Genomic DNA, 12,290 nt, shown 5'->3' on the forward strand with positions numbered 1-12,290 from the left:
TTCCTCTGAACGGATCTCTGCTCCAACTGACTTCTGGCAGAGGCAATATAGAAATGGTTTGCCAGCCTTTTGTGCAGCTTTTAAAATTTCCCACGAGACCCCCCCAGAGTTCTGGGATCTCCTGGTGGTCTCCCATCCTGGACCACCAAGCTCAGATGAGAATCTCTTGTACCGTGGAAAAGACGAGGCAGCTCCATTCCCAGCGTATTACCATAGCTTGCCTGTTGGCTCCAGAGGTTCAGGCGCTGGCCTAGGAACCAGGAGACGGTGAGTTCTAGTCCTGCCTCAGCATGTAAATCTGTTGGGAGACTTGGGGGCAACCACACAATCCTAGATTCATGAAGGGGCCTTGGAGGTCTTCTAGTCCAACCCCCTGCTCAAGCAGGAAACCTTGGACTCCTGATGGCGAACCTATGGCACGAGTACCAGAGGTGGCACACAGAACCTTCTCTGTGGGCAAACATGCCATTGCCAGCTGCCCTTCCGGGAACTTGGAAAAGACAGCTGGCTGGCACGCAGCCGCACGACAGAACCTAGAAGGGCAACTGGCCACCACACGCACGCGCACCGGCCAGCTGCTCTCTTCCGGGCTCCAGCGTGCTCGTTCCGGCACTCGGTGCTGCACAGGTCAACCATCACTGCCTTAGATCATTCCAGGCAAAACATTATCCCATCTCTTCTTAAAAACCTCCAGTGATGGAGCACCTACAACTTCTGGTGGCAAGCCGTTCCACGGGTTAATTGTTCTGTCAGGAAATTTCTCCATAGTTCTAAGTTTATTTATTTATTTATTATTTATTTATTATATTTCTATACCGCCTTTCTCCCGTAGGACTCAAGGCGGTGTACAGTCAAGAAAAATATAGACACACAAACATCATAAAATTGCTAATTAAAATTATTATTTAGTTTGGTCAAATAAATAAAACCCAGAATTAGATAACATTTAAAAAACCATTCACATGTTCGTATGTTTAGCCCCGCCTGTTGGAACATCAGGGTCTTGAGGGCACGGCGGAAAGCACGGAGATCAGGGATATTCCGTATCTCCGGGGGCAGTTCATTCCAAAGGGTTGGAGCCCCCACAGAGAAGGCCCTCCTCCTGGGAGTCGCCAGTTGACATAATTTGACTGACGGTACCCTGAGTAGTCCCTCCCTGTGAGAACGAACTGGTCAGTGGGAGGCTATTGGTGGCAAAAGACGGTCTCGTAGGTACCCAGGTCCTAAGCCATGGAGCGCTTTAAAGGTGATAACTAACACCTTGAATCGCACCTGGAAGACCACCGGGAGCCAGTGCAGCTCGCGTAGGAGAGGTGTTACATGGGCGTAACGAGCTGCGCCCATAATCACCCGCGCGGCTACGTTCTGGACCAGTTGGAGCCTCTGGGTGCTTTTCAAGGGGAGCCCCATGTAGAGAGCATTACAGTAGTCCATACGGGAGGTAACTAGGGCATGAGTGACCGTGCGCAAGGCGTCCCGATCCAGAAAGGGACACAACTGGTAGATCAGGCGAACCTGATAAAAGGCACCCCTGGCCACGGCCGTCAAATGATCTTCTAAAGATAACCGTGAATCCAGGAGGACACCCAAGTTGCAGGCCCTCTCTGTGGGGAGCAAGATCTCATCCCCTATTGTCAGTGATGGCGCCAGCTGACTATACCGGGACGCCGGAAGCCACAGCCACTCGGTCTTGGAGGGGTTGAGTCTGAGCTTGTTTCTCCCCATCCAGATCCGCACGGTCTCCAGGCAACGGGACATCACAGCAAGGGCATCAAGAAGCAAGTTGCTTCTTTCCTTGGTTAGTTTCCATCCGCTGCTTCTTGTTGATCCCCCTTTTCTCTGACAGCCCCTCAAATATTGGGAAACTGTTATCATGCCTCCCCTAATTCTTTCCTTTCCTTGGGCTTCTCAGCAGAGTTAACTTAGCTGGGCGGGGGGGCACCATTGTGCCCTTCTAAAGGAGGCCCTTGGCATGCAGGGTCTTTTCCTGCATCAGCTCATTTCCAGGCAATGCCAGGAGGCTTGGCAGGCAGAGGAGAAACCTGGGAAGCATCTCCTGTGCACCAGTTTCGCCCACGGCCTCCACCAAACTCCCTCCAGCTGCCCAGAATGCAAGACGGCCCGGTGGGCACCACATCCAAAGCTGCCTTCCTGGGTCTTCTGGCCGCAGATCAAGCGGGCAAACAATGCCGTGAGATAAAAACCTGGAGCCCCAGGAGAGCAGCCCAAGTGCTCAGCCCAGCCCCGGAGTAAACAACCTTGTTTATGCAGAGAAAGCGAGGCCAAAAGAGACAGATTTCAGGGCAGACAAGGATGGGAAGAGAGAGGCTCAAAATCCACTTTTTTGGAGAAGGGGCTCAAGAAATTGAGGGCCATGGCACCAGCAGCATGAAAAAGTGAACCTTTTGACGTTGGATTTAAGTTTTTAAAGTGATTTTACAGAATATTTGAGTAACGGAGCTGGAAGTCCTTGGACAAGTCTCTTCTGAAAACCTCCATGGTTGGTTGGAGCAGCCGTTCCCCAGGCCAATTTTTCTCAGTTAGGAGATTCCTCCTTCTAGAAAACATGTGGGGTCTCCTGCTTGAGCAGGGGGTTGGACTAGAAGACCTCCAAGGCCCCTTCCAGCTCTAGTCTGATTGACTGATGAGCTTCCATCCATTGCTTCTCCTCCTGCTTTCAGATTCCTTGCAGGATACGTTGAGCCCCCTCTTCTTTGTGGCAGCCCCTCAAATCCTGGAAGAATTTAAGAAAAGATACAGAAAGGGACTAGACGAGGATGGCCCTTGTTGCCATTGCTATTTACTTGAGATCTGAAAGGTCCAAAGAGAAATAAGGCAAGATAATTGCCGGAGTGAAGCTTAAGAGAAAGAGAGATGAATTACCAGCGTTCGTGGATGACCAACTGATAATTTTTGGAAGACCCTCTGGGAGGAATATACATATTCATGGAAAACAAATTTGGGGGCTTTAAAATTATGAAACGAAAGACAAAAATTGTTGACAAAGAACATGAAAATGGAAAAAACAAATGGAATTGAATGGAAAAACAAGCAAACCCAGAGATAAATGTGAAATATATGTGGGTATCACTATGATAAACAAGAATTGCATGTTATGGAAAGACCCTGAAAGATCCACAGTGGAGGAACAGCTGGTCAAGATAACAGAAATAGCAGAGGGGACAAAACTGATTTGATTAGAGGAAGATCAAGTACATTTATGTGACTGGAAACCCCCACAGACATTTTTCTGAATAAAAGAGAAAAATGAACTTGCGACTGATGGCCTTGAAGATTAGAAAGGGTAGGAAGGAAGGAAATTAAGATATAGCTTTATATATAAATGCATTTATATAACCTTTGTCAAAAAGATTGGAAGGCACTTTCTATATAATCTTTTCTTTTTTTTGTTTTCTATTTCTTCTATTTTCTTTCTTATTCATTATTCCTTCTCATTTCTTCTGGATCATTCCTTCTCTTTGTAATGTTATCTTGTTATACATTTCTTCCTTTTCTTCCCTACAAATCTTATTTTATTCAGAAAGTTAAAATACAAACTCCAAGAAAAGGATTAAAAAATAGGTAAAACATTATTAGACAAAAACATTTTTTAAAAAAATGTGCGTTAAAAAGACAAAATACAAACACTTATACATTTCTTCAATAAAATTACATCTCTCTCTCTCTCTCTCCTGCTCCCCTTCTTTTGGAGTTTGAATTTCAAGCATGTTACACACACGTAAAAGGAATCGAGCCAAACTGTTCCAGGAAAGCAACTTTTTTTTTTCCAGTTTGAAAACCTGCCTTGTCACGTTCCAGCTAGATACCAGCTAGGAATTTTTGGACAATCTGCCCGAAGCCTGTTCAGAGGGCAAGGAGAAATCTCCACCCTGAATGCTGCAAAGCCTGGGTGGCCTTAAGCTGAAGGTCAGTAGCCTTGAGGCACCCCTTCCAGGGAGACCCCACCCCGTGGCCTCCATGCCAGTCCAGCTTCTGAGATTCATCACAGCTGACCAATTCTTCCTCCCCACCCACCCCATGGAAACCCAAAGGCTCTTGAATCAAAATCACATCCTCTTCTACCTGCTTCAAATAATAATAATAATAATAATAATAATAATAATAATAATAATAATAATAATTTTCTTGGCCGACAGGTTAAAAAAATCCTCAATATCTGGAGGTTTGAAATGTTCCAGTGAATCCCACGGAAAGGTTGCAGGCCATCCCTCTTAGTAACTACAATCTGCTTTGAGGAGGGGCGCGGCATCAGAGGCAAATGGCTGTGGGTTTGTGGGTCCCGGAGTCCGGTTTCAACATCTCGGATGTTCCTCCAAGGAGATATGGAATCGGTTTGCCCACTCCGTCCGTCATGTCCTCTCGCGGCTCTTCTCTCCGGAGGCCTTGAGGGAGGGTCTCCCAGCCCCTTCTCTGATGTCTGACCAAGAGAGCCAGGAAGTCTTGGGGCTGCAAAGGACTCCCATCCGCCCTTCTCTTTGGAAGAGGACCGAGGACTAAGCGTATTCTTCCCCACAGCCGCTGGCATGACCCTCCACCTCGGAGGCAGGGAACCGGTCTTGGCAGAGGGGGCACTCCACCCAGGATCCCCACACGGGGGACGAAGAGGCCCTCGCCACCTCCACCTCTTCCCCACAAGCGGAGGCATGGACGGGCAAGAGCTCGGCTGGGAAACGACCTGTGACGGGAGAAAGCAAAAGGTTTTAACAGGCACCCACCTCTTCCCACCGGCAGATGCTCCTGGATGATCAAAACTGGGACGCTTGGCAACTGACTCGTATTTATGACGGTCACAGTGTCCTGGAGTCACATGAACAACTTTTGCGACCTTCTGACCAGCAAACCCAATGGGGAAGCCAGATTCACTTAAGGACCGTGTTATTAACAACTGCAGTGATTCATTTAACACGTGAAAGGAGGTTGTAAAATGGGGCAAAACTCATTTAACAACTGTCTTGCTTAGCAATGGAAATTTTGGACTCCGTTTTGGCCGTAAGTCGAGGACTGCCTGAATTTCCCGACCAGCCTCTGGATTGCACAGTGGAGCTCCACTCGGATCGATCCAATACCTGCAACCCAGATCTCCCAATCACAAAAAGCAGAAAAGGGCAGAAAAACAGCAGCTAATCCTTAAATCAAGAGTTTCTCAACCTCGGCCACTCTGAGACATGCGGAGTTCAACTCCCAGAATTCCCCTGCCAGCGTGGCATTCTGGGAGCTGGGGTCCACCCTCTTCAGAGGAGCCAACATGCAGGAAAAGTAGCAAATATAACTTCCTCTCCACGTTTCACATTTGCAGGGAATGCAAGAAGCCGGGGGGGGGGGGTGGAGGTGTCAAAGCAATTCGGCAGATGGCCATCTGTGTGTGTGTGTGTGTGAGAGAGAGAGAGAGAGAGAGAGGGAGGGAGGGAGGGAGGGAGGGAGAGAGAGATGGTGGTGGGGATTTTAGGGAAGAACCTCCCCAGGCCTAATTTCAGAGCTTGTGGTACAGTTTCTTTTTATTCATCTACTTCAGACGCTCCTGTATAAAAAGGGAGGTATATCCCTAATAAATAGATATTTAAAAATACGTTTAGGATGCTAACCCCAAACTCGCAGACCTGCCAACTCTGGCATTAAAGAAGTGGGTGGGCTGGGGGCACCCTGCCCCATGGACACACCCACACACCCCTCTACCCAAGTTTCCTTGGGGTGGCCTGCTCCCAGGCCTTTTCTCCGTCCTCGCCGCCTGCAGGGTTTTTCACTGTCCTGGTGGGAAAGCCATCCTGGGACTTGGCTCACCTGTGCAGATTGGGCAGGTGCCCAACGCAGCTTCTCCTCCTCCTTCCTCTTCCTCACTTTCCCAGGTTGGTGGTTTCCCTCTCAGGCTGCGGGTTCTCCCCTCCCTTCGAGAACCATTCCTAGCTCTGAAGAAAAAAAGGTTGTCCTGCACTTACAACCATTCGTTTAGTGACCGTTACAAGGACGCTGAAAAAAGTGACTCATGACCGTTTTCATACTTACGACCATTGCAGCTTCCCCATGTTCACATGATCAAAATTGGGATGCTTGGCAACTGGCTCGTTTTTATGACGGTCGCAGTGTTTGTGACCATCTAACAACAATGACAATGGGGAAGCTGGATTCACTTAACAACCGTGTTACTAACTTAGCTGCAGTGACTCACTTAACAACTGTGTCAAGGAAGGTCGTAAAATGGAGCAAAACCCGTCTTGCTTAGTTAGTAGTGGAATTTTTCCTGGTCTCTTCTCTGCCTGCCTCCCCCCTCAAAGTGGAAGGATTCCACCCCCCCCTTAAATGCAGAATTCCAATCAAATCCAAAGTCCCTCCGTGCCTCTCCCCCCTCCCCATTTCTGACAAGCAAAGTCAATGGGGGAAGACCGATTTGCTTAATGGCCGTGTGATTCATTTAACAACTGCAACTATTCAGTTAGCAACCACGGCTGAAAAGCTCATAAAATCAGGTGTAGTTCACTCAACAACCACCTTATTAGCAATGGAAAAATCAGTCCTCCATTGGGGCCATAAGTCGAGGACTGCCTGTAGTGAGCCCTAACAGGCCTGCCAGGAAGCAAACGGGGCTGAGGGAAGGAAGCACCAACTCACCTCCTGGCACCGCCCTGCGATCTTCTCTTTGTTTTCAAGCGGCTGCTCCTGGCCGGTTGCTCCTCTTTGGGCCCTGAGGGACGAAACATGCCGGCAGTGTGAATCCCCCGGGAAAGGCTTGCCGGTTAAAGAGCAACCGGTGGAGATCTGGGCGCTTTGCAAGATCCCGCAACAGAAAGGCTGATCTGCAGGGAGCTTGATGGGTCCTGCCGGGCACAGCTCAGCATTAATTGAAGGCGAACCAGTCTTATGGCAGAGGCTGAAAAAATGCTGGTTTTTTTGCTCCAGGCCTTTCTATCTTTGGACTTCTGCTCTGCAGGTTTTTATTACGTTTCGCCTTCTAACCTCTTTGTGAGCTGCCCAGAGCCACTAAGGATGGGGCTCCCACGCCAACTTTCTGGATATGTAGGAAGTATAGGAAGCTCACGGCCACGAGAGGTCACAGCGCCTGGCTGGCCTTAGGTGACCTTGGAGGACACACAAAAACCTCCAACAGGAGAGTGGATGGTGATGCAGTTAGCAGGGCTGGCAAAGCTCTTTTAGGTGTGGGGTCCCAGGTGATCTCTGAGCTTGGTAGGTTTCCTTGCAGACCTTTCATGCCCCAACTAGGGAACATCTTCAGTGCATTGATGCTGCTACCTAGTTTGGTCATAAAACGTCTGCAAGAAAACCACCCACCTCAGAGAGCAGCAAGGACCCCACAGTCCTCCTCCTCCCTGCAACCCCCCCCCCCAGCACTGAAGATGTCTTTATTGGGACATGAAACATCTGCAAGAGAGCACCAAAGACCCCCGTCCTCTTCTTCCCTTTCTCCTCCTCATCCTCCTCTCCTTTTCCTCGTCTTCCTTGACCTTCTTCCTTCTCCCCTTCTCCTCCTGAACTCTGCAACCCCCCCTCCTTTTAGCACTGAAGATGTTACCTAATTGGGTCATAAAATGTCTGCCAAAAAACCACTGAGATTAGGAAGCACCGAGGACTTCACAGTTCAACCCTGAGTTACAAATGTTTCCTGCTAAGTCCCAAAGTCGTCTTTCATGCCTAGCAATAGCCATAGCCCTTAGACTTATATACCGCTTCACAGTGCTTTCCCGCCCACTCTAAGCGCTTTACAGAGTCAACCTTTGGCCCCCAACAATCTGGGTCCTTGTTTTACCCGCCTCGGAAGGACGGAAGGCTGAGTCAACCTGGAGCCGGGTGAGACTTGAACTGCCAAATTGCAGTCAGCCGGCAGGCAGCAGAAGTAGCCTGCAGTACCGCGTTCTAACTACTGTGCCACTGAGGCCTAAGGCAGCAGGACTCGAACTCACTGTCTCCTGGCTTGTAGGCCAACACTTTAATAACCACTCCCGCAAACTGGCTCTCACGGTAACCTCTCTCGGCATCCGTTCTGGGTCGTGTCTAATCAGCATCTTTGGATGAAGGAGCCATGAAGCCCGCGAGGTCCCCCCGCCCTCTGGTGATGGCCCAGAGCCTCTCACCCCCCCCCCACTCACTTGGGGCCCTGGGGCTCTGGGCTGCCCTCGGGGCCCGCCCAGCCTCTTTGCTCCTTGCAGTAGGCGGTGGCGACCCGGCGGGCAGGAGAGGGGCTCGCTTGTGGGCAGAGGCTGCTGCCTTCAGGACCAGACGGGCTGGGCGACTCAGGCCAGACGGGCTCAGCCCCTTGCCAAGGAGGGCGGAGTCCAGCTGCTGCAACTGGCTCTTGAGCAGCGTCTCCTCCTGGGTGCTGCACCTGGGGGAAGAAAAACAATGCATCCTGGCTGGGTTCTTATCCACCCCGGGCGGGGAGAGCCGTGCCAGGATTTCAGGGCACTGCTGAAGATGGAGTTTCAGCCCCTTGTAACAAGGGAAACGGATCAGCTGCACGTGGGAACTGACTGCTTTGAATGTTTTCATCAGATGGGATTTATAGTTTTAAAGTTATTAACCTTTCAAATGAATAAGCAGTGGCAAAGCAGCCGGAGCGGCCCAAGACATAGCTGGGTACTTACGATGGCTCTGCTGGGGAAAGGGTCCCCCTGAAGACCCCACTGGAGACCCCAGGCTTGGGGGCCGACTCCGGAGAAGCCTAAGAGAGATAATAACAGAGGAAGGAATTTACTCGGCGGAGGAAGGCCGTGGGAATACAGGTCATCAAAATGAATGCAAAAAACAAGGATTAAAATTCTGCTGTTATTCATTCATTTAGACAAGTAGTCCTGGACTTACGACCACAATTGAGCCCAAATTTTCTGTTGTTAAGTAAAACATTTGTTAAGTGAGTTTTGCCCCAATTTACGTCCTTTCTTGCCACTTTCTTCTTAAATGAATCACTGCAGTTGATAAGTTTGTAACCTGGTTGTTAAGTGAATCTGGCTTCCCCATTGAAATTGCTGGTCAGGTCGCAAAAGGGAGGCACCTGAGGCATCTAACTGTCATAAATATGAACCAGTTGTTAAACTTCCGAATTTTGATCACGTGGCCCCGGGGATGCTGCAACGGTCGTAAGTGTGAGAAACGGTCAGGTCACTTTTTTCACCACCTTTGTAACTTCGAACTGTCACTAAATCGACTGTTGTAAGCCGAGGACAGTGCGCAATTTACAACTGGGGCGTGGGAGATGGCTGGGGAATTCTGGGGCTTGAAGTCCACGAGTCTTAAAGCCACCAAAGGTGCTGCCCTGAACCCCCTGCGTCTCCCACAAAGCCCTACCTGACATGGGGAGGGGGCTGCGGGATCCCCCTGGCGCTCCTCCGAATCCTCTGGGGTGCGGATGTGGATGAAGGCGAGGCCAAACTGGGCGTGCCTGTTGAAGGGCTGGCTGCAGGTGAGCCGGACGCGATCCCACTTCTCCGCCAGCGCAGATGCCAGCAAGTCCCCTGCGCGACACAACAGAGCTGAACCTCCTACACCTGGGCGGCTCTGGCATGCTTGCAGAGCCTAGAACTGGAAGGGAACCTGGAGGTCTTCTAGTCCAACCCCCGGGCCCAAGGCAGACCAGCCCCTCCCTTTACCTTCTTTAAACATCCGGACCCCGGAACGGTTCCTGTCCTGCTTGGCATCCGCTGGCATCATCAAAGTGGTGGTTGGAAGCAGGGTGAGATAATGCTGATCTGGAGGCCAGGAGGACCGGCCCACCTCGATCTGCAGGAAGGCAGAGCCAGAGTTCCCTGGGGACCCAAAACAGGAAAGCCCCTTACTCTCCAGGGGAAGCCCCTCCGGCTCCTCACAGCACAGCCACACAGGCGCCTGTCAGCTCATTCAAGTCCTCGATTTACAACCATTCGTTCAGTGACCGTTCAAACTTACGACGTCATTGAAAAAAAGGGACTTATGACCGTTTCTCACACTTACGAACGTTGCAGCATCCCTGTGGGTCACGCGATCAAAATTCAGGCGCTTGGCCACTGGTTCACATTTATGACGGTCAGTGTCCCGGGGTCACATGATCCCCTTTTTACGACCTTCCGACAAGCAAAGCCAATGGGGAAGCCAGATTCATTTACTGACGTGTGACTAATTTAACAACTGCAGTGATGCACTTAACAACTGTGGTAAGAAAGGTCGTAAAATGAGGCAATACCACTTAACAAAAGAAATTTTGTACTCAATTGTGGTCATAAGTCGAGGACTACCTGCATATGAGATTCTAAATCACTGACTGGATCTTCCCAGCATTTTATTTATGTCTTTTAGCTTTTATATACGGGTATTTTGATTTTAAGATTGCAAGCCGCCCAGGGTTCCCCTGTGGTAAGATGGGCGGCCAATACATTTTACAAATAAATAAAATAAACTGGGCCCCGATCCTTCGCTGCGACCTCTTGCTCCATGCTCTCTAGAAGTGGAGCATAAACCTTTCACTGCCCCATCCAAAAGAGCATTTCAAATCGCCCTCCTGACTTACCTACGTCGATGTAGCCAATGCAGCCGGCCTGCTCCAGCTGCAACTCGGCTCTCAGCTGCCGGCTGCGGTCTAAGGGGCAGCAGAGCCAGGGCTGAGCCCTTTCTTCCAGCAAGAGGTTCTCCACGGGGTATTTGGGGTCCTGGCCCAGAAAAGGGGGAATCGGAGGAAAGCATTTAATGAAGGTTTAATGTTGATACTCAAAGGCATGTCAGCCGCAAGGAACCCGTTAGCCAAATACGGCTTAAGGCTGGCTAGGCTCAGACCCCCAATAAGACAGGCAGATCATTTAATTTATTCAGAAAGTTCCAATTAAAAGGGATTCCTCCCATTCAAAGAGGGAACCCTGGTCCTTGGCTTACATTCCGTTTTATAATTAACACATCAAGGAAAATACAGGACAGGATTTTTCATCGTAGCTACATAGCTTTTCATCAGCTACAGGTAGCCCAACCTGTTACCTAGGTCTCCCTTTAGATGAAAGCAGGGGCATAATGTGGAAATAAAGCCATAAGGTTGTTTGGAGTTCACCAAGAGACAAGCCAGGCTACCAATCAGCCACTAACCAGCTTTGTCTGATCGAGGAACTCCATGCATCCCAGTCTATCCTGGGCAAAAAAACCAGTCTATTCCTTTTCAGTTTAGAAATGCTAGAAGTTATCAATCAATATACGGCAGCAGGATAAATAGTTTTCTACCTTCCACTCTGCAATGTTTTGATAAACCCGCATCATTTTAAAAGTCAAAAATAAATTAAAATACAAACTAACTATGTTAGTTAGCAAGCATAACAATACAGGAAGTCCTTGACTCACAAGAGTTTGCTTAATGACCGCAAAGTTACAAAGGCAGCGAAAGGAATGACTTTCGACCGTTTTCAAACTTATGACTGTCCCCCCCCGGGTCACACGATCAGAATTCGGATGCTTGGCCACTGACTCGTATTTATGACGGTCCCTGGGTCCCCAAATCACGTCATCCCCTTTCGTGACCTTCTCACTGGCAAAGTCAACGGGGGGTGGGGGTGGGGATGCCAGATTCAGTTAACGACCGGGTTACTAACCCTAAGAACTGAGAGGGGTTCACTCAACAAGGGTTCCAGGAAAGGTCGTAAAAGGGAGCAAAATTAGCAACTGTCTCGGTTAGCCACAGAACATTTTGGGGTCCCTTGTGGTCGTAAGTCGAGGACTACCTGTATACATGAATGAACGAATGGCCGTAAGGACCACCTGAACTACAAAGCCCATGTTGTGAAGCCCACAAACCATAACAGCCCCGAGGGCTGACTCCTTTGTTAGGGGTAGTCCTCGTTTTACGACCACCCATTTAAAAAAAACCCCACACGCACACACAGAGAGTAAAGGGGGGAGGGGGGTCAGGAGAAGACGCGTGTCGGGATTGCCCGCATCCCCACGACCGGCCCGAGCCCTCCCCGTCCCCGGAGGGCCCCAGGCCCCGAGGCCGCGTCACCTGCGAGGAGAACGAGACGACGCAGCGGATCCTCAGCGGCGCCATCGCCTTCCCCACCGCGCGGCTGGACTACAACGCCCATCAGCCCCGGACGCGCCTTCGTTTTTCCCGCCAACCTCGGCTCCACGCCTCTCCTCGCTCCGGATAGGCCGACGCTCCGCTCGCGCTCTGACGTCATCCGCTCCGTCCTCCAATAGCTCCGCCCCGGTCGAAGCCGCCGGGAATGCCGGGAGGTGTAGTTCTTGCCAGTCACCCCGGGGAGCGTCCGTCAATTCCCCTTCCCTGGAAGCGGCGTTGAGAACGCGCCGATCTCTTC

General features: G+C 50.3%; 1 protein-coding gene across 2 annotated transcripts; it reads right to left on the reverse strand.

Moving 5' to 3' along the window:
• Positions 1 to 3,176: 3,176 nt before the first annotated feature.
• Positions 3,177 to 12,098, reverse strand: XNDC1N (XRCC1 N-terminal domain containing 1, N-terminal like). Of its 2 annotated transcripts, none has more exons than XM_034435913.3 (9): positions 11,975 to 12,098; positions 10,508 to 10,646; positions 9,615 to 9,770; positions 9,313 to 9,479; positions 8,613 to 8,689; positions 8,118 to 8,353; positions 6,625 to 6,697; positions 5,800 to 5,924; positions 3,177 to 4,696 (listed from the first exon to the last, which is right to left on the reverse strand). In XM_034435913.3, exons 1-9 carry the CDS (start codon positions 12,017 to 12,019, stop codon positions 4,515 to 4,517), a joined length of 1,200 nt encoding a protein of 399 aa, XP_034291804.2. In that variant the 5' UTR covers positions 12,020 to 12,098; the 3' UTR covers positions 3,177 to 4,514. The 2 variants fall into 2 exon arrangements, 1 of the variants encoding a protein (XP_034291804.2); XR_015734600.1 differs by lacking the exon at positions 3,177 to 4,696 and adding an exon at positions 6,022 to 6,112 and having other exon boundaries at positions 5,802 to 5,924.
• Between the last annotated feature and the right edge of the window lie 192 nt (positions 12,099 to 12,290).

The sequence above is a fragment of the Pantherophis guttatus genome, chromosome 5 (assembly GCF_059756535.1).
Source record: "Pantherophis guttatus breed Tessera chromosome 5, ASM5975653v1, whole genome shotgun sequence".
Classification (NCBI taxonomy): Eukaryota; Metazoa; Chordata; class Lepidosauria; order Squamata; family Colubridae; genus Pantherophis; species Pantherophis guttatus.

What these genes read in the sequence shown, in the direction of transcription:
- XNDC1N (XM_034435913.3), bottom strand. Translation starts at nt 12,019, where the DNA reads ATGGCGCCGCTGAGGATCCGCTGCGTCGTCTCGTTCTCCTCGCAG. An exon ending in TCGTCTCGTTCTCCTCGCAG is followed by an intron (nt 10,647 to 11,974) that starts GTGACGCGGCCT and finishes TTTCTGGGCCAG; the next exon opens with GACCCCAAATACCCCGTGGA. An exon ending in GGTCCGGATGTTTAAAGAAG is followed by an intron (nt 9,480 to 9,614) that starts GTAAAGGGAGGG and finishes TGTGTCGCGCAG; the next exon opens with GGGACTTGCTGGCATCTGCG.